The sequence below is a fragment of the Stegodyphus dumicola genome, chromosome 12 (assembly GCF_044657685.1).
Source record: "Stegodyphus dumicola isolate Sdum_Otavi_A_Nest chromosome 12, ASM4465768v1".
NCBI classification, from domain to species: Eukaryota; Metazoa; Arthropoda; class Arachnida; order Araneae; family Eresidae; genus Stegodyphus; species Stegodyphus dumicola.
Window position 1 is genome coordinate 46,557,267 of NC_140779.1, and position 22,282 is coordinate 46,579,548.

Sequence of the window (22,282 nt, forward strand, 5' to 3'; positions counted from 1 at the left end):
CTCACTGTTATCTGGTTTATCTCCAAAAAAATTTATCACAGCATCCCACTGTTCCAAAATCCTTGTTATAGATTCTAAAAGAGACAACCATCTCGTACTGCAATATTTCAAAATTTTATGAAATTTTGCATTCTGTCCCAAAATTTGTTGAGCAACTTTGAAGCTATGCTTCCGTTTCGAACTTTTCTCCAAGTAAAAATATATATCTATTATCAACATTTCAATTTCTGAGCCAATTAATTTTTCAGTAGCTTTTTTTGCAGCTATATGCAAGAGGTGGCACGGACAACCTCGGGTGATTATACTTGGTTGATGCATTTTGATAAATGATGCTACACTTTTAAACTTTCCAATCATATTACTAGCATTATCTGAAGAAAATGATAAGCAATTTTTCCATTCTAAACCTTTGTTTTTAAAGTTTTCATTTATACAATTAAAAATACTTTCTCCTGTATTATTCATGCATTCTAAAATAGAAATCAATGAAGTAATTATCACTCCCTTTTCTTTACTGTAGTATGTTATAACCAATGGGTACAGTTTGTTATCATTGTTATCATTACTTCCATCAGTACTTAGAGAAAATGATGTACTGCACACTGATTTTATAATATCAGCAACAGTATTTTCTGCAAGCGTTTTCACAATAGCAGCAGTTTTGGTATGACCGCAGCTAAATTTTTTTGCTATGGCAGAATCCGGAAACATTGCTTTGAAAAGCTCTTTGGAATGATCCGAAACAGAAAGCGGTAGATTATGTTCAATTAAAAAACGAACAAAATAGCATTCGGCTTTTATAGGATCTGTTTCATCATCTTTTATTAAGAATTTCTTTAGATTTTACGGTGCCAAGTTCTATATGCTTTTGAGAAAACACATGCCGTTTAGAGTCATCTTTTCCGCCATGAGCAACTGAGAAGTCTTTGTTGCATACACTGCAGTGTGCGTGATTCACAGAAATTTCGGACGCTTTAATGCATGGAAATTCTGAAGAATATGAATCTTTAAACTTCTGCTTTGATAATTTTGGCTTCTTCGTTCGAGGCAGCATTATGATTAAAAATCTTTCACCTGATTCACAGTTCACAAGACACACGCTAAGCTCTCGCCGTAAACTACACAATGCAGCCGAATGCAGCCTAAAAACACATCAGCGAGGAACCTGAGAGACAGACAATTGGGTGGAACTATTGATAAGTCGTTAACGGTTGGAGTTACTGATCTACAATTGGCTAATTCTTCAAAACTAGGAACGCACTCAACACGTGATATATAACATGAGTATTCAGCCAATCATCGGATGAATTAGTTGGTTCCGTTTTGCGTACTGGTTCTCCTGCTCTTGTTTCTGTAAAATCCGTAGTTTTTTCCATACTTTTCGTAGCTCGTAGTTTTTCATGAATTTCCATAGAAACTACGGAGAATCCGTAGTAGTTGGAGTCTATGCTGATGCCATCTACTGATGAAACAAGAAAAACTAAAATAAAATTTCTTTAAAGGCTGAAGGTAAAGATGAATTGCAATTAGAGTAATTAACTAAAACAGAAATGATTTTTTTTTTTTTTTTTTTTTGGATATGAAACACTTCTAAGAAATATAATTCACCAGTGGAGGATGTTTTCTGAATAATTTTGGCTGCAGTAAAACTGAAAGTGTGATTTTCATTCCAGCAACAGCGGATTTCTGTGCTCCCTTTTCCCAACATATGCCTCATGTTCTTTAACATGAAATTTTAAAGGCTCTTATTGTTTGACCAATGTAAATTAAACCAAACTGGCAAGGAATCCTGTAAATGTAATCCTGTAAAGGAACTCATATCGTGAATGGAGTCCTTAGCATGGAACTAGAAATTTTATTGATAGGAGAGAAAACATCCCTAAGTTAAATTTTTGCAAAATACGCCCAATTTTATAGCTAATTGACAGAAAGAAAGGAATGACAACAGAATTTTTATAATCTCCTAAAACAGAATTGTACCTTTTGATGTGTTCCAATGAGAATTTTTAACTGCACGGTTAATAATGTTAGGTGAAAACCCCTGTCAATAGCAACTGCTTTTAAATAATTTAGTTCTTGATCAAGAGCTAATTTGGAGGAGCAAACTTGAAATGCATGGAAAACAAAGAAATAAAGTGAAGTTAACTTCTGTTTCATTGGATGAATTTGAAGTGTGGTGGAAGGCAAACCAATGAAGGTTTACGGTAAACAGTAGTACTGAAGTCAGATATGTTACGTGCGACCAAAATGTCGAGGAACAGAAGAGAATTGGATGTCTCAAGATCAAAAGTGAACTGAATAGCAGGATCAATGGAATTAATTCATCATCGAAATAACATTATTTAAATCACTTTTATTACCATCAAACAGGGTAAATGTATCGTCTACGTAGCGGAACCAAACTGGGAAGTTTAAAGTTTCAAATAATTTTGATTCAAAATAATGCATGTATTTTAAAAAATTTTAAAAAATTACGCTGATTCTTAATGTTGGGACTTTGTTTTTGATTGTTATTCAGCATGATATTTAAACTAAATAAATTTAATACATGTTTAAGTGCCACTAAGCCTAATTATTTTTGCCATGGTGGACATATTTGTTTACATCTGAAACAACAGAATAGTAGATTTGTTGCTAATCTAGAGAAAGTAAGCTTCGTGACAACCAAATCGCAATAACAAAGATAACGCCTTCTTTTATTATTGCAAATTAAATCATGCTTAATCCATTTTGGAATTTATTTGAGGAGATAAGTGTTTAAGATTTACTTCATAATTTTCAATGCAGATATTTTGAGTTTCTATGTATTTTTGCCATGTTGTGAAGTGAAAACTTAATTAATTGAATGAGAAATACTGAATCGTCTGTGAAAAACTTTTTCTTTTTGTCTGTTTGTTGAATTTCTTTTATACATCGTTTTAGATTTATTATAGTATTTGAATAGAACATGTGGCAATGATTAGATAATTCTTAAGATGATATAAATTTTGTGCATTCTGAGTTAAAAAGTGAATGAAATGTAACACTGTTAAGTGAACCTAGGCCCAAAGTGTCGCTTGGTAAACAAATATAGTGAATTTTAAACAGTGCATTTATTCTATTGTGGTTTATGCACTATCAAAGAAGTAAATTATATTCAATCCAATAAGTTTAAATGAAATACAAGAAAAAAATCCGTATAATTTAATATTCCATACAAGAAAGTCATGTGGTGTACACATCAGATTTTTTTAATTATGCTACACAGTGAATCGCACTCTGCTGCACCTAGGCAAAAGCATAAATCTCAACATTTCACATTAATATTTCTCCTCTATGCTTCCTCAGTTTTAATTATACTTTAACAGAGACAACTGACAACACATTTATTAAAATGAATCTTTTGCTTCCTTGACACAGCATGATACAATTTATTTACATGTGAAAGAACTCTTTATATATATATACAGAAGCTTTTCACACATTTTTTAGACGATGTATATTGTATTCAAAAAACTAAATTACATAAAATTCTTGTGTTTTAAATGTTCTATTTGACATCCCTTATTCTGAACTATCTTTCGACACCACAATTTCCAGGATAATAATGCCTTTTGAAGTGACAGAAGAGGTATTCTATCCCATTCCTCCTGAACAGCTTTCCAGAGTCTGTTAGGGTTTTGGGACAACATTTGAATAATGCAGTTTTTAAAAGTCCGAAAGCACAAAAATCCATAGGTGACACATCGGGAGATTTAGTAGGGATATCAGTTAAGGATATGGCCTTGATACCAGTTTTTTGTTCCATTTCTTTTAGGAAATTTACAGTGGATTTTGATGTGTGACAGCTAGCTTTGTCCTGATGGAGTCTCACAGACTGATGGCACTGTGGGTAAAGCGATGGTATTTCATTCAGAAAAATTGGCGATAAAATAAGTTCCTGATAGTATTTGGTGTTAATCTTGACATTTGTTTGCACTCTCTTTATTTTTAACTTGCCATTATAAGAAAAACCAGCAACAATCATAAATCCCTTAGAAAAACTTTCTTTCGATTCTTTGAACCATGTACTTAAATTTTTTTCTCCCCTTTTATGATAATAAATGGCTCTTTTTTGTTACAATCATTTAAATACACCCATGCTTCATCTATTGTGACAATTGTTTTCCATTTTTCTTTTGATAAGTGTTTCTCATATAGAATTCTGCAGCCTGTCCTGCGTTGAGAGATATGCTTTGGAAGAAGATGATGCACATTGCGTTTTTTTGCTTTCTTAAGATTTAAATCAACGTTTGTCATTTTGTTTACAGTGGACACCGAGCATTTTAATGATTTTGCAACTGTCCTTTGACTAGGGGGATTTTATTTTAACATTAAACAACATGCCTTTGCAATAGTCGAAGATGTGCGTTTTTTCCTTGGATACTTGTTTGGAATTTTTGTCCCACTTGAGGCTCCAATTTGACGTTTTTTTCCTTTCTTGTTGATGATATTACCTATCGACACAAAACCATGACTCTCACATCGTTTTCGGATAACGGAGTATGCATATTTCTCTTCGGAAAGAGCGTAAATGTAGCCTTTGAACCCCTGCTTTGTTAAATTCGCCATTTTGAATAAAAACAAAACTTTCAAGCCACAGATGATAATTTTGACTTTTGAAAACATAGTACAATTGCAATTACTTCTTTTGCAGCAAACGATTTTTTATTACCGCTTACCAAAATCGTCTAAAAAATGTGCAAACAGCCTCTGTATAATACTTTAAATGCTGAAGACATGTAGAGCATAAAGAAGTAATTAAAATCATGGCCAATTCAGCACGCTTATTTCTTGACAAAACATTGGTTTTATTACTAATGACTATTCATGATACATCACTGATAAACTGGCACTATGAGCTGCTATTTCAAGCTTTCAAGGGAATCAACAGGACAGAAGCAAGAGTGAGAACGTGATGTGATAAAATGGAAATTTGGTCCAGAATGATTTGATTTTACCTAAGCTTTATCTCTATTGCTGAATTTTAACTTGTAGTTCCAAAATTTGCAATTATTATTCCAAAAATTGTTATCATTTAACTGTCTGCATCATGCATATTCTGCAGAAATCATATGCAGTGATTAATTTTCAAATGATGCACTTTAAACCAATTTATTATAAGCAGCTACTATTTTAAGACAGAAAGGGGGGAAAATAAATAACTTTGATTTACATGTTTTTTTTTTTTTTTTTTTTTTTTTTTTTTTTTACATAGATATGTGATAATTTATGAGTTTATGGTGTGAATTCAAAGCAACACTGATGCATAGAAATAATAGCAGTTGTTGAGGCCAACTGAATAGATTTTATTTCTTAAGAAGCCCATTCTTAATTTGAATTACAAAATGCAAAGTGATCTGTGCACCCATTTTGATCACATTTGTGCCTTTTCTAAATCACTATGGCAATAAAGATGTAAAAATTTATGGCAATACAATTGATGAAAAGATGCAAGGAGCATGTTTACAGGAATGCAAGCAAAAGCAGGAATCACCATGAAGATGAAAGTTTTCATAGGATAAATTGGTTTCAATTCAGATTAATCCCTATTGGTTAATAATAAGCTTTAGTTTCTAAATTTTAAATCATCACTGGCTGAAGCATTATTTAAACATCTGCATCATGAGCATTATGGAAAAATCATAAGGCAGGCACTAATTTTGGAATGGCACAGTTTAGAAAGGTTTATTATATCCTGTTATTTTTTTAAGGTGAATAGGAAAATGACCAAATTAAAATAAGAAGCCAAGAGACTTTCAAATTAAAGTTAGTATTTTATCTTATTTATTTTTTATCTTAAATATAAACATACACCATTGTTTGTCATTTTGGAAAGCAGTTCATAAAATTTCAATAAAATCTTAGATCTGAATATATTTCATGATTAAAATAGTTTCTAATTTAGAAATTAAAAAAAATCTTACTTTATGGTTAGAATGTAATATATTGATCAATGTATTCCATAAACCATCATCATACATGACTCTGTAAAATCCAGTTTGATTTATATTTAACTTCAGCCATTTTGCTCGAGCAGGTAAAAGAAACTCACCTAATGACAGGATAAAAATTAAATACATTAAACATGATACATATTATTAAAAATACACTTAGCAATGAACTTGAGCTGCTGAAACACATATAAGAATTGTGGCACAAGTGGGATATTTCTATATTTAAAGAATGAAGATAATTAAAATATCACACCAATTAAAATCTTTTATATCATATGTAATAATAATTAAATTATCTGTTGAATAATTTAAAGTAAAAGAACTGCAGTAAGAAATCATATAAAAGTTTTCAAGTGATCCAACATTTTAAATTATTTTAGTATTTTCAATGAGAAGATTACATCTATTTTAATAAAAATACTTTTTCCAAATATTTAACTAATTATTTGCTTGGTGAATTAGTATACCAGGTAGCAACTTTTGAAGCAATGTAATGATTAGTATACCATGTAGCAACTTTTGAAGCAATGTAATGAATGAGATGCAGATTCTCAGCTCCATTGCACCAGTTCTGATTACTGACGCAATTATTCAACTGGAAGTGAAAGCTGTCACATATATATATGTTTTCATTAAATTTTGCATTTATATAAGCTTGATCTTTACAATCTAAAAAAAAAAAATGAATTGATTGCTGATGTCACTGTCTTGAGTGATTTACACAGCTATATCTTATGTAGGAATATTTCCAGAGTTTTGTTATTCTTAGCAAAGGATATCTTAATATTTGCTACTATGGTAAAGGATTATACAGTGTCTTTTTTTTTTTTTTTTTTTTTTTTCAAAGGAAGGCACGTGGAGTGGTTATATAAGTGTGTTTACTGTTGCAAACTCTAGCCGACAGTTGTCCCTCATTATATTATTATGCAGTAAAGGATTAATATCTAATATATATTCAATTACTATTTCTGAAGCTCATTAGATCAAGAACTAGGCAAGAACTTTCTATTTTATTTGAACTGACTATTGATTTAATTATTTTGATTTATTTACTACCAGATGAGCAACCAGCACTTCTTGCATCAAATAATAATAATAATAATAATTTTTACTTAATCTTTTATTAACTAACTACAAGAATAAACTTAAAAGCCATCTTGGAACATCTGCAACAGACTAATTTTACTTATTAACCATTTTATGTCTAATTCTCACTCCTCAAATAGCACTCAAATAGTACAGTAGTACTATGTGAGTTATCACTAATTTTTTAACTAAATGTTGAAAGCACACAGACATTTAATTTTTAATATTTTTATTCTGCCTCATGAGTTGTGAGAGGAAAAATATTGTATAATAAAATTATCAGTTCTATGGACTTGTCAATAAAACCAACTGTCCTCCAACAGTTTCAATATTTACACAAAAATCTAAATACTTTTGAAGTGAAGCTACAAGCTGCTGGTTAGCAACTAAAATTTGCTCAAATCTTAACTTACGAACAAAACTACATCTTGAGATTTTAATTCTTCCACAAGCTGAATCTTTTTGCTAAAAGATAAGTGTGATAGATGTACAATCAATGTTAATACAAATACTCATATGGCAACAAATTCTTTCCCTAACATATTACTCAACTGCTTACCCCTCAAATCTGCATAATCCTCTGGAATGAGTAAGTCCATGATGAAATGAAATGTGCAAGAAAGTTTTAAATTAAACGTAAATTTATAAGTGAAACTGAACTATAATGCCACAACCTTAAAATTTAATTAAATTTGGCTACTTCAATAGAAAATTTTTTTGTCCTAAATTTTATATTCAATTCATGTTAAATTATTATATAATTCGCAATTTTTGTAAAATTTTCTTACAACAAATGTTGTTCTAGGGTTATTGATTGTACACTAAGATATTTTCAAATTATGAATAATATTTCATCGTAAGATTTCAAAATTCAGGTCATAAAAGAAAATTTAGAGAAATAAGTTCAGATATAAAATGCTTTAAATTGTGCTGTTTGCGCCACTCTGTCAACTAAAGAATTTGCAAAGAATTTTTATTTTTATGTATTATTTATTAATTCAATTAATAACTTTTTTTTGATACAGTACCTTTAGTTCAAATTTTCTGATTAATTCTCCTTATCCCAAAGATCTTTGACCTTTATGTGGATAAAGTAAATTATTAATTAAGGATCATCTCTACAGTTTTATAACTCATACTGACTAAACAAACTTAAGCTTATAACAGATGATTAGATGGTGAAGAGATACAATGTATTTTAATGACAGTTTATCATTTAAATGATTTTAATACAGCTTTGAAAAAATTACGATTTGATATGAAACTTATTAATTTCATGAGAAATTTGATCAAGTGGCATACCATCTGACATATTTAACCAGTAAAGGTTTTCTTTGTTGGAGAGATCAGTGATATATGTGACTGGAACAAACCACTTGTAACCATATGGAGATAAGTCTGAGGGTGTAGCATCATCATATTCAGGTGGTGTAAGAAGAAATCTCCTCTGTCTGATCCTCACATGAGGATGGTTGAAAGTTACCATGATGAGAGGATAGCCTTTCTGACGAGTCCAAGTATCCATAATCTTCGACACATTTAAGTGTGCTGTAGTAAGAGCAACCTAAGGATAAATTAAAAAATAAAAGTATATTTTATATAAACTTATAATTTACATAATTGCAGAAATAATAAAATTGAAAACTTTTACAGATTTTGAATTATTTTGCAATAATAACAAATGACTGAACTGAACAGGAGATATATTTCACCTCTAAAATTACAGACCAAATCCTTTTCATCAATTAAAATAAAACCAAGACCAGAGCTTAATTTCTAACATTAGAAGTGTGGGAAAGGCCATTGGTAAAGAAGGGGTAAAGACTTACAATAACAAAAAAATTAGTAATTAAAATATTAGCCAAATAAAGTAACTAGCAATTAAAAAATTAAATAATCAAAATTAAAATTCAATAAAAATGTAAAGACAAATATAAATTTAATTGACTGTTACAGTAATAGAGGATAGTTAAATAAATTAAAATCACAGACTTATTTGGGGTTGTCATTGGAATTACAATTTCACAAGAAGAACTAAGACATAGCTCAGCATTAGCTAAATTTAGGCCCTGAATGAACAAATTATGTGCTGTTTCAAAGGATGATAGAAACAAAGACCATGATTTTTCCAGCATGAAAGCAAAACACTTAAAGCATTGTTAATGAAAATACACAGAGTGCTAGAAACAGTAACACAGGATAGAAGAAAATTTGGTTACATAGCTCTTTCACATAATTTTCCTTCCCCCTTTCACTTGCTGAGGAATGTTTTTTTCCCACTGTCCTCTTAATCTCAGCTGCATGTTGTAGATGGTGGAAGAGATGGGAATTTTTCTCTGTCTTTGTCTACCATTTCATGCCTTACCTCTTTAATCTCTTAATTCCTACCTCTTTTTTCCCATCACCTACTTATACCTAAAATTATTAATAAATTATTTTTCCAAATGAATTTCGATTCATGATTATTAAAGGTGTCTTCTATAGCTTATTTTATTTTTTAATCTTAATTTAGATATTGATATATTTACATGTTGTAGACAATTTTAGATCATATGAATGATAAGAAACTATCCACTACTTACTATAGTTAAATAAGTGTAATAACATCATCAGTTTCATAAATTAAACTTCCACATACATGAAACAATGCTTACGTTTATGCGACAAGGCAGTATGTATTTTCCATTTACATCTTCTCTCTCCTTAATGTCAAACATGATTCTTGGGAATAATATAATAATATATTCTCATAACATAATAAGATTTATGTTATGAGAGTAACATTTTGAGATTGGTTTATTTTAGATACCTATTGATGTGATGGAGAAATGAACTATTTGGTTAGTGCAATCTCACATTTTTGGAATACCACAATTTAGTAATTCACTGAAGAGAGGAAATCATTTTACCAGATGAATACTATAATTTTGATTAAAATTTTTAATAATGAATTAGAATGCTAAAAATTTCTTTTCATCTGCCTGAGTTGAATTCAAAATCTAGCTTTGATGCTTGGAAAAACTCATATTTGGTCAGAAAACTAATTAAAAAATGAAATGTATGTATGTCCGCATGCATGTATGTGTATGTACACTCATACGTACATATATATTTATGCATACATGAACACAAACATACATACATTTCTGAATCCTGTCCTGATAAGACTGAATTTGACCTGATAAGATCTGACAGTACTGAATTTGGAAATTAAAATGGGAATAAAGGGAAAAAATATAATACATAAAGTTAGAACTATACTATGTTATGCTATCTGCCATGGCTGTTTTTCATTGCATCTATTTCTGTCTGTGTAGAATCTGTGCAACGATATGAAAGTGAATTTGTTTCATAAATTTAAGATTGTTCTATAGTCCCATTTCTTTAAACTGAATGTCAAAATGCAGCTGAAGGCATCTTAGACTGCATAATATCAAAAGAAATAATGCTGCACAGAGACAATAACAGAAATTTTACATATTGTGTGTGTGAAAGAGAGAAAAAAGGAATTTATGGGAAAAGGGCTGAGGAAGAATTTGAGGAATAACCAGCTACTACAAACTTTCCTTTTACTGAACAGTGTTCCTTCTTCTAATAATCTTTTGGTATTATTTACATACTGTAGGATTCATGCATTTTCCATAGACATTAAGTTGCAATGAATTTCATTTGCATTTTAACATTAAAATTGAAGAAATCTAATAAATGAGATATTTTGCACTTCAGTATCTATTTAATCAGACACCTTTACATGCATGCTGCACTTTTACCAAACTGAAGTCTGCCAGGGTTCTTGACTCAATTTTTTTTGTCCTTGGATGACAAAGCAAAACCCCACACAACAAGGGACACAAAAGAAACACATTTGTTATTGAAGATTTGGAGTGTTTGAATCACACGGCCGACAGCCCTGATCTTGCCATTAGACTTCCATCTCTTTCCTGCTGAAGTCAGCACTAATGGTATGTCACTCCTAAAGCAACAAAGAGGGGCATCATGCTGTGATGAATTTCTTTATATTGCTGGCACCAATTTTTATCAAATGGTTTTTTGAAACTGATTTCATGGTGCAAATAATGTATCAATGTTGGTGGTAACTATGTGGAAAAATAGGCAAAAGTTTGCATTTTGTCACTGAATTTTTTTGTTTCTAATGAAGCTTCCTAGCGAAAAAGCATGGCAAAACTTATTTTTAGAGCATCAGTCGCGTATGTCAATGTTTTAAGTCAGAATAGTAAACAGCTTTATATAACAGCAATTCAACACATTGAAAGGTATCAAATTTCATATGACTGCTATATTACAGCATTGAAGCACTTATTTTTTAAATTGATCTGTCATCTAAATGATTTCAGATAATAAAGCAACACAAAACTCACCTGTGTGAAGGCATCCCATAATTCTTCAGTACGTGCATTTTTGAAACGATATTTATTCAAATACACTGATAATCCTTTCTTCAATGTTTCCATACCAAGAAAATTTTCTAACATATAAAGTATTGCAGCACCCTAATCGGGAGAAGAACACATTTTTACTTATACTTGAACAATAATTCAGTGAAATAACATCTGAAAACAAGTATATTAATAAAAGAAATTCAACAGTCCTTGGTTTAAGTAAAAAAAATATAAAAAATAATAAAATTACAACTATAATATAGGTTAAACTAGTTATTTAGAAGGGGGGACTCTCTTAAAGGCTTAACCACTTCTTGGTTGAATTTCTTTTTCTGATTTAGGGATTTAAAAAAAAGGTTGTTATGATTTTAAACTTGTGTAGATTATATATGTTCTAACCTGAATTTGAAAATACAAGATATTTCAGTCAGTAAGCAGTTTTTTGCTTGACCTACTGGTGGTCATATATGTGATATTCCATTCACTAATCTTCAGTTTTCCCAGCAACAACCTCAAATTTTAGATTAAAAAATACTGTTTGATACTATATATATCATATTTGAGGTATTTCAGATAAATATCTGTGTTAGTTTGGTACATTTATATTTACCATGTTGGCAACACCAAGTTCTCTTCTCTGCGTGCGAGCTATGGATGCAGTTGTAATGTTGTGCACATTTTGTTAAGTTTCAATAAAAAATGTGAAAAGATACGTTTCTTATTTTTCGACTTGCTTCTTCATATGATATCGATTTATTTAACATGGTAGCAGTTCTCGTGGTTTGTGAATATGAATGAAGAATTTAGTAGTTATAATTTGTTTTAAAAGCTACCGGTACTAGCATAAAAATGGCATGTACAAGAAACAGTGATATTGGCATACTGCTATTTGATGGTTCGGACTGTTTTAATTGGAAAGTGCGTATGATGAAATTTCTTCAATTTAAAAAGTGTAAAGATGTGATTCAGCGAAAAGTCAGTGAAAATGATGACATGGAAAAATGGGAAGAAAAGGATATACAAGCTACAAATTACATTTACGGCGCCATAACAAACAAGCAATTAGAATATATTCACAAGTGTGAGACTGCATTTGATATAATTACGAAATTTGATGCAAATTATTTAAAAACTTCAACGTCCCTACAAATTGTTTGTCGAAATAACTTAGAATGTGTGAAACTGAAAAATTATTCTGATGTAAATATATTTTTCTATGATTTTGAGAAGTATGTGAACGAACTGAAACATGCCGGCGGCACCGTAATGGAACAAGAAAAATTGAACTGTATGGTAAGAGCATTACCTTCAAATTACAGTCACATTGCTGACTTAATACATGTATTACCAGAGAAGGACAGAACAGTCGATTATCTAAAGAGCAAAACCAAATCAAAATTGCTTGAAGAGAAAAATGATTATGAAGATTGTGCACCAGCAGAAAAATCAAATGCGTTCAAAATTGAAACAAGCAAATCGGGTCCACAATGGAATGTCTGTTATAATTGTAGAAAACCTGGTCACATTAAAAAGAATTGTTGGCATGTCCATCAAAGCAACTATCGTGGTAATGGCTCCACTAATTATCGTCGTCAAAGTTCTTCAAACAATCGAGGACGTAGTCGTGCTTTTAGTGGACATCATGAACACGGAGCATACTCTAACCATAGAATAAACAGTCACCAAGGCAATAGTTTTCACACCACTGTTATCGAAAGTAACATGACAAGTTCTAGTGCAAATACTGTGATGAATAAAAATGAAATCAATTGGTTACTGGATAGCGGATGCACAGACCACATTGTAAACAGTGATGAATATTTCAAAGAGCAAGTCACTTTGAAGGATCCTATTCAAGTAAAAGTCGGTGATGGAAGGATTTTGAAAGCTACAGGGGTTGGCAATATAATAGTTTCTTTTCCTGTATATAACTCTGAATCTATCGTAACATTGAAGAATGTATTTTATGTAAAAGAAATGAAAGCAAATTTATTAAGTCATTCGAAGATTACTGATAATCATACAACAGTTTCAAAAGAAAAGTTCTCTAAAATATGTGATGTCAATGGTTCATTAGTAGCAATAGCAAAGAAAGAAGAAAGATTATATAAAGTAAAGAGTTATGTTAAAAATAGTAAAATATTTGCAAATTTAACCAACAGTAAGTTAACGTTAAAAGAAAAATTGCACCGTTCATTTGGACATGTAAATTTTAAATATCTGGATATTATGTGCAAAGATCAGCTATTAGAAGGAATCCCTAAAGAAATATAAACCGAATATATGAAGTGTGCCATATGTATTGAAAATAAAATGCACAATTTACCATTCAAGAATAATAGAAGAAAAGCAGAAGATATTCTGGAGATTATACATACAGATGTAAATGGACCTCACAGAACAAGTGGATGTAATGGTGAGAAATACTTTGTGAGTTTTATTGATGATTATAGCAAGTTGGCAATTTATTGTATCAAATCTAAGGATCAAGTCTCTGATTGTTTTATTGAATATGTAAATGAAATTCAAAATTTAACAGGGAAGACTATCAAAGAACTAAGATGTGATAATGGTAGTGAATATATGAATAGCAAGATATACAAATTTGCAAGAGAAAAAGGTTTTAAGATAAAGTGATGCCCACCATATGTACATGAATTAAAGGGTACTGCTGAGCATTACAACAGAACTATAATGGATATGGCAAGATGTCTTTTAGCCGAAGCAAAAGTTGACAGACGTTACTGGCCTGAAGTAATTAAAGCTGCTGCTTATTTGAAAAACAAGATTTGTAAAGAAGACACCATATGAAATATTTTTCAATAGGAAACCATCTGCTAATGAATTGAAATTATACGGAAGTAGAGTGTATGTAAGAATACCAGAAGGAAAGAGAAAGTCTAAGTGGGATAAAAAGGCTGAATTTGGAATTTTACTTGGGTATACAGAAGTTGGATATAGAGTTTTGATGAATAACAGAATAATAGTTGCCAGGCATGTTGACATTGTTGAAGAAGACATAATGTGTGTAGGTTGTGATGATGAAGATGAGAACGATGATACAAATAAGAAGAATGAACCTCAAGAAGTGTCATATGAATCGAGTAATGATAACTCCAAGGACAGTGTGATAAATGAAGATGAAACAAAAATTGGAATGAGACCAAGAAGACAAATCAAACCACCAGTTCGATTTCATGAAGAATTCGGGTACTACTGTGTTAGTGCAAATTTTTGTGATGCTACAGTTCCAGGTAACTTTGAGGAGGCGACAACATGCAGTGAGGCTGGACATTGGAAAGAGGCAATGGACAGTGAAATGAACAGTCTTGTTAAAAATAACACTTGGACACTAATGACTGAACCAGAGGATAAAGTAATTCTAGATGTGAAGTGGGTATTCAAAAGAAAACCAGGTAATGTTTTTAAAGCTAGATTAGTGGTTCGAAGTTTCCAGTAAAAACATAGTATTGAGGATACTTACTCTCCTGTCATTAAGATGCAAACCTTAAAATTGTTACTTTCATATTCTTGTCAGTATAATTTAAATATTCATCAAATGGATATTGAGACTGCCTTTTTAAATGGTTATGTTGCGCCTGAGGTTTATGTTAAACAACCAAAAGGCTATAATGATAATTCGAATAGAGTGTATAAATTAAAAAAGGCACTATATGAGTTGAAAGAAAGCCCTCGTATATTGAGAGTATAGGATTTCGTAGAAGTAAATATTTATGTAAAATCTGAAATCTGTCTTTATGTAAAATCTGAAAATGATGTATTTGTATATATTCTTTTATTTGTTGATGGATTGTTGATATGTTGCAAAGATACTCAGGATATTAAGGAACAACTACATAATAAATTTAAAACGAAGGATTTAAATAAAGTAAAAAGCTAGATTGGAATTGATATTGAATATGATAATGAGAAAAGTAATATCTTAACACTGAGTCAGGAAAATTATATTGAATCTTTAGCTAAACTGTATGGTATTGAAAATTCAAAGCTTTATGATACACCAATGGAGATTAATCTTAAACTAAGCCAATCTAATTTAAATCAAAATGTCAAATATAGAAATCTAATAGGAGCACTCTCGTATATTAGTCCTTGGACTAGACCAGACATATCTTCCAGCGTAAATTATTTAAGTAGATTTCAAAATTGTTATGATGAGACACATTTCAAACATGCTTTGAGAGCTTTAAAGTATTTGTACTTAACAAAACATCTAAAATTAATCTACAGTAAAAATCTTAAAACTGATATTATGAATTGTTATGTTGATGCTGATTGAGCAGGTGCTATTGTTGACAGAAAGTCAACTACTGGGTTTGTTATTGAATTATTTGGTAATCCAATTTACTGGAAATCCAAAAAGCAAAATTGTGTAACAAAATCTTCCACTTTTGCCAAATATATTGCTCTATCTGAGGCTGTGACAGAAATTAATTTCTTAAAAAATGTTGTGAATGATGTTTTTGCTGATATAACTCACTCCACTAAAATTTATGAAGATAATTCAGGAGCTTTGGCCATTGCTAATTATGGGAACTTCACTAAAACTTCAAAACACATAGAAGTTCGATATCATTATATTCACGAAAATATTCAAAATGGAGTAATTGAAATTGTAAAGATTGATTCAGAATCAAATATTGCAGATATCTTTACTAAGTCTTTAGGAAAGATTAAATTTATGAAATTCAGAGAAGGTTTGAAATTGAAATAAATTTTGTATACTGTTTATTTAAGTGATGTTTATTTAAATATTTTTGCTTGAAATGAAACAGATTTTGGTAATGTCCTTATGTAAACTAAATTGTGTTTAACTTTGATTTTAACATTTAAGTTATTGAAAGAAACTTTTTTAAAAATAATTTGTGTAAAGTGTTGAATGTTATTGTTTATATCTATGCTTAATTGTAAATGGTAAAGATGAAAAGGTTGCTTATATCTATGTTTGTTTATAATTAGTAAATATAAATGTAAGGAGGCGTGTTAGTTTGGTACATTTATATTTACCATGTTGGCAAAACCAAGTTCTCTTCTCTGCATGCGAGCTATGGATGCCATTGTAATGTTGTGCACGTGTTGTTAAGTTTCAATAAAAAATGTGAAAAGATACGTTTCTTATTTTTTGACTTGCTTTTTCATATGATATCGATTTATTTAACAATCTGCATAAAAAGAATTATTAAAAATATGTAAAAAGTGTTTTGGAGCATATATTTTCAATGTTACCACGAAAACAACTTAAAAATCTTCATTGGCAAACACAACACGAAAACCTTATTGAAATAATTTATTGTCAATTATTTTAATGCTCACCATTCGAAAAAGAAAGAAAAAAACCCTTGGCTATGTTATTTACTGCTTTTGGACCACTCTGAATCAATCATAAAAGCTATTTTGACATGCAACAGTAACTGAACAAAATAAAATTTCAGAAACTACAAAGGCTGTTTGCACCTGTTTAAGACGACTTTGCTTTGCTATAAAAAATTTTTTTAACTCCAAGTGCCCACTATTTGATAATTTTGTTTTCATGCAAAATGGCACTTTTTAAAAAGAAACAGACTTAAGGCTAAGTTTGTGCTTTTTCCGAAGAAAATTATTTGTATTTAGTTATTAAAAAATACTGTGAAAGCCATAATTTTTTGGTATCTAAAGCAATGATAGATAATATTGTCAATATGAAAGGAGAAAAAAGTCAAAGTTTGGCTTCAAGGAGAAAATTTGTTCAAAATACATATCCAATTTAAAAACTGAATGTTTTGAATGTTGCAAAGGTTTAATGCATTTCAATACTAAAAGAAAATTTTCGAAGTCAAAGGACAGTTGCATAATCATTAAAATGATCAGTGTCAAGTCAATAAAGACATATCCACTTAATTACCATCAAAGAGAAGAAAAAAATCTTAGAACATGGTTCAAAGAATCTAAAGAAAGTCTTTCAAAGAGATTTTATGATTGTTACTGATTTCTGATATAGCAACAAATAAAAATTAAAGAGATTACAGAAAACTCTTAAGGTGAATTCTACATATTATCAGGAACACATTTTATTGTTTTTTCAAAATTAATTTTCAAATATGAAATACCTTCTCTTTCCTCACAATGGCATAAATCAGCAGAACTACATTAAGACAAAGCAAGCAGCCACAAGTCAAAATCCACTATTAATTTCCTGGAAAAAATGGAATAAGAAACCTGTATCAAGGCCATACCCTTCACCCAAATAAATCTCCTGATGGATCATTCATGAATTTTTGCGCTTTGGACTTTTTGTCAGCAGAAGTCAATTTACAACCCTCCTTACATTTTGGTAAGCTGTTCAAGAAGAATGGAATAAGAAACCTCTTCCGCTACTAAAAAAAAGTTTATTGTCTTGAAAAATATGGTGTAGAAAGACAGTGAAAAATAAGGGTCATCAAATGAAACATTTAAAACAGAAAAATTTTAGGTAAAATATTTCAGTAAATGTAATGAAAATCATCTAAAAATGTACAAACAGCCTTAGTACAAATTGCTTAGGTTTTCCATTCAAGGTAGGAAATCTCACTATAAAAAATTTGTAGAAAGTAGGACTAGTTGCATCGTGAACTCACAATATTCAGGAATACAAAAAATAATCACGAAATATAATGAGATGTGTAAATAGGGACGAATTCACTTTCAAGGATGTGATTTTTTTCCCTTCGTTACATGGCACATGACGCTGACCGCATGGGCACAAAAAAGCCTAACATGTGACATGTGCCAATCAAGAAGGGGTTAATAAATGCAGTAACAATGGGCAAGTGATTATACACTAGGAGCTTTGCATTGCATAACTCAGCAACAAGGGGGGACACAACTGAAAATTTAAAAACTGAAATACATTCATGTCCATAAATTAAGGATAATGCAAAATCAGGCAAAGGAAGAGTTAGAAACAAAACAAATTTGACTTATTTGTAAAGCTTATTTATTAAACAAAAGGTAAAGAGCAAAAAAAAAGATGCTATGTTTGATATTATTAAAAAAATTAGTGATTTTTTCTTCCTGGAACAAATTACAAAAAATACCTATTTACAAAAAAACAATATTACATGGTTGGTATGATTGTTAATACATTGTATGTCTCCCAGACGATGCAACACAGTCCGTACAACGCCTAGGCATGCTGAGTATCAAATTATCGATCTGATCTTGGAGGATATTACACCACTCAAAAAGCAATGCTCTCCGAAGTTCTGGTAGACATGTAGGAGGAGGTTAACGGGCTGCAACTCGTTGGCCAAGCATGTCCCACACGTGCTCTACTGGATTCAAGTCCGGTGAGAATGCTGGCCAGTCCATATGGGTGATATCCTCCGATTGAAGGCATTCACTTACGATGTTTGCATGGTGAGAAAGGGAGTTGTCATCCATAAACACAAATTGTGCTCCCATGGCGCAACAAAACAAACGTACATGTTGTTCCAGAATGACGTCCCGATAGATTTGGCTTGTCATGGTTCCAATTTGAACATGCAGATCAGTTCTGGAACCCAGAATAATTCCACCACAAACGAGCACTCCTGCACCACCGTAACGGTGTCATTCAATGATGTTTTCTTGGTGGTAATGGGTACCTGGAATTCTCCATATGAAAGTCCGGCAAGAATCAGACTGCAAGCTAAACCTAGACTCGTCAGAAAACATCACACAAGCCCACTGTTGTGGTGATGCTCTCTACTCCAGGCTAACCGCAGGCGACAGTGAGTTGCAGTAAGTGGAAAGCATCTGACAGGTCTACGAGCATATAGACCAATCTGCCCTAAGCGTCTGTACACGTTCTGCCTTGAAATTGTCGTACCAGTGGCTGAAGAGAACTGATGAGACAGGTCTGAGGCTGTGCTCCGCCTGTTTCTTTTGGCAGTAACTGCCAAATACCGGTCCTCATTCGGCGATGTAACTCTGGGGCGACCTGTGCTGTAACGTCTATTCACATTACCATCATCTTGGAATTGTTGCCAAAGCCTGGAGATGACACTCTGGGCAATTCCAAGTTCGTCTGATACTTCCAGTTGGGTACTTCCACATTCCAGACAGCCGATAATTCTACCACGTAGAAAATCATCCAAATGCGTCTTTTGTGTCATAACTATTCGGTTATTGCCCTGAAATGCTTATAAAGCTCCTGCGAACAATTTTACTTCTTTGCCTGTATTCCTTATATTACACTCTCGTCATTGTGACGTACTTTCGGTGTCATCTGGTTACTTCCTGAAATTTGCATATGATTCTTGCAGATGTGTGTAGTGATTTTACAGGTGATATATTTATTTTAGAGTTCGATTTCCGCGTGACTCCGAATTATGCTTAATTTATGGACATAAGTGTAAATCAGATGAAAGAACTACAAATAAATTCATGATTACAGATATACGAGGTAGGATTCAAAAGTTCCTGGACTGAGTCTATAATGTAAAAATATTATGAATTAAACTGCAGAAACACATCCTCCTTCGAAATAAGACCCTTGTGCAACAACACACTTTTGCCAGCGCCTGTAAAGTTCATCAAAGCATGTCTGGAATCTATTTTTGGCCATGTCCTTTAATTTAGTCTGTGATGCACATTTAACTTCATCTGAAGATTGCAAGCGTCTTGCCAGTTCAAGAAATAGGAAGAAAATGCAGGGTGCGAGATCAGGTAAGTTGGTCTCTTCTTCTGGATTGACTCATGCAAACGACGCAGGATTTCAACTTAGAGTTCTTAGTTCACAGTGCGTCCTTCAGGAATAAATTCCAGATGCACAATGCCCTGGATATCGATGAATACCTCTAGTGTGACCTTTCCTTTAGAGTGATCTTGGCAGAATTTTTGCTTCCGTGGAGATTGTGGTGATTTCTTCGTTTGCAGGTCGTACATAAAACACCATTTCTCATCTCTAGTAACAATTCTGCTATATAAGAAAGGATTTTTGTCAACAGCCGAGGTTAAGTCTCACAGCTTTTCTATTTGAATTCCCTTTAGGTTTATGTTTAACATATGGGGAATGATGTGTTGACACACCCTATGCATGTTAAGATCCTTAGTCGGTATCAGCTGACATATGGCTTCTCATATCCCAACTGATTCTGCCTATTTGGCAAATTGTTTGCTGCCTGTTTGCATGTACCTCCACAGACACCTTTTTGATGTTTTCATTGGTGCATGAAGTCACAGGATGGCCCAAGCCTTTGGCCCTTTCCCTGCCTTCTCTGAAACGATGATGCCACTCAAAAACTTGCGTTCTCAAAGACGTTTCACTTCCGTAAACATGCTTCAATATTTCGAAAGACTCCGAAGCACTCTTTCCCAAGCGAACACAAAATTTTATATTGATTCTCTGTTCATTTGATGCCATTTCTTTTCTATCGTCAGTTTCTAAATGCACCTGCCTACAAAAAACGTTGTCACAGCAAGCTTTCGACCATGTGATTGGGAACAAACCACTTTTAGAAAAGGGAGAGAACATAGTAACACAAAAACATTCTTGTAGTCACAATATCGTAAAAAATATATTTACATTAAGACTCAGTCTAGGAACTTTTGAATCTTATACCCTATGCATGTTAAGATTCTTAGTCGGTATCAGCTGACATATGGCCTCTGATATCCCAACTGGTTCTGCCTATTTGGCAGATTGTTTGCTGCCTGCTCGCACGTACCGCCGCAGACACCATTTTAATGTTTTCATCGGTGCGTTAAGTCACAGCACTAGTCTAAGCCTTCGGCCCTTTCCCTGCCTTCTCTGAAACGATGATGCCACTCAAAAACTTGTGTTCTCGAAGACGTTTCACTTCCGTAAACATGCTTCAATATTTTGAAAGACTCCGAAGCACTCTTTCCCAAGCGAACACAAAATTTGATATTGATTCTCTGTTCATTTGACGCCATTTCTTTTCTATCGTCAGTTTCTAAATGCACCTGCCTACAAAAAACGTTGTCACCGCAAGCTTTCGACCATGTGATTAGGAACAAACCACTTTTAGAAAAGGGGGAGAACATAGTAACACAAAAACATTCTTGTAGTCACACTATCGCAAAATATATTTACATTAAGACTCAGTCTGAGAACTTTTGAATCGTACAATGTACTATGACTGTCAGATACTATGATTGTATGTATTTCTGTAAGAGATACCTCATATTATTGTAGTGCCAGTGTTGAATACCAGATGGCATACAGACTGCTCAACATATAATTCTTTAAATGTATTTTTTCGTTTTGTCAGTTGATAACTAGATGAGTTGACTCAAGATGCAGTAAAAAAGTATGACGGCGATAAAGACGTAAATAAAAATGTATCAAAGAAGTTAATTCAGTTTATACTAACTTATTTGTTAAAAACGTAAATACTTTAAATGTAATTAAACGTGCTGTCCTTTCAAGTAGTTTCTTAGATGCTTTTCAAGAAGGTATCCACTACATTATTTGACTACTTGAATTTCAGTATTCTGGCTTGAAAATTTTCCCAGAGAAATACATAACAAAATAGAATGATCAATCATATAGACGTAAAATAATGGATAATATAAGAATATAGAAAGAAGCTCCTTTAAATTTTAAAGTATATTTAATAAATTCATTGTGGAAAGAATGAAATCTGGAAATTATACATTCTCTATAAAATACCATGTTTTCTGAATTACTACTTTTATTATATACTTATAAACATAAACCAATGATTCTAATGAAATAAAAACATTATGCTTGATATCTTTAAATTTTCTACTGACTACAAGACTGAAATAAATTATTTCAGTCTACAAGACTGAAATAATTTCATAATTATTGTTAGC

General features: G+C 31.8%; 1 protein-coding gene across 3 annotated transcripts in view; it reads right to left on the reverse strand.

Moving 5' to 3' along the window:
* Positions 1-22,282, reverse strand: part of LOC118196180 (glutamyl aminopeptidase-like) — a 105,468-nt gene that overhangs the window by 50,658 nt on the left and 32,528 nt on the right. For all 3 annotated transcript variants that reach the window (XM_035367594.2, XM_035367595.2, XM_035367596.2), the window contains 3 exons: positions 11,441-11,572; positions 8,364-8,625; positions 5,946-6,073 (listed from right to left, as the gene is read on the reverse strand). In XM_035367594.2, the coding sequence (XP_035223485.2) occupies positions 5,946-6,073; positions 8,364-8,625; positions 11,441-11,572 (522 nt within the window). The remainder of the gene's footprint in view (positions 1-5,945; positions 6,074-8,363; positions 8,626-11,440; positions 11,573-22,282) is intronic.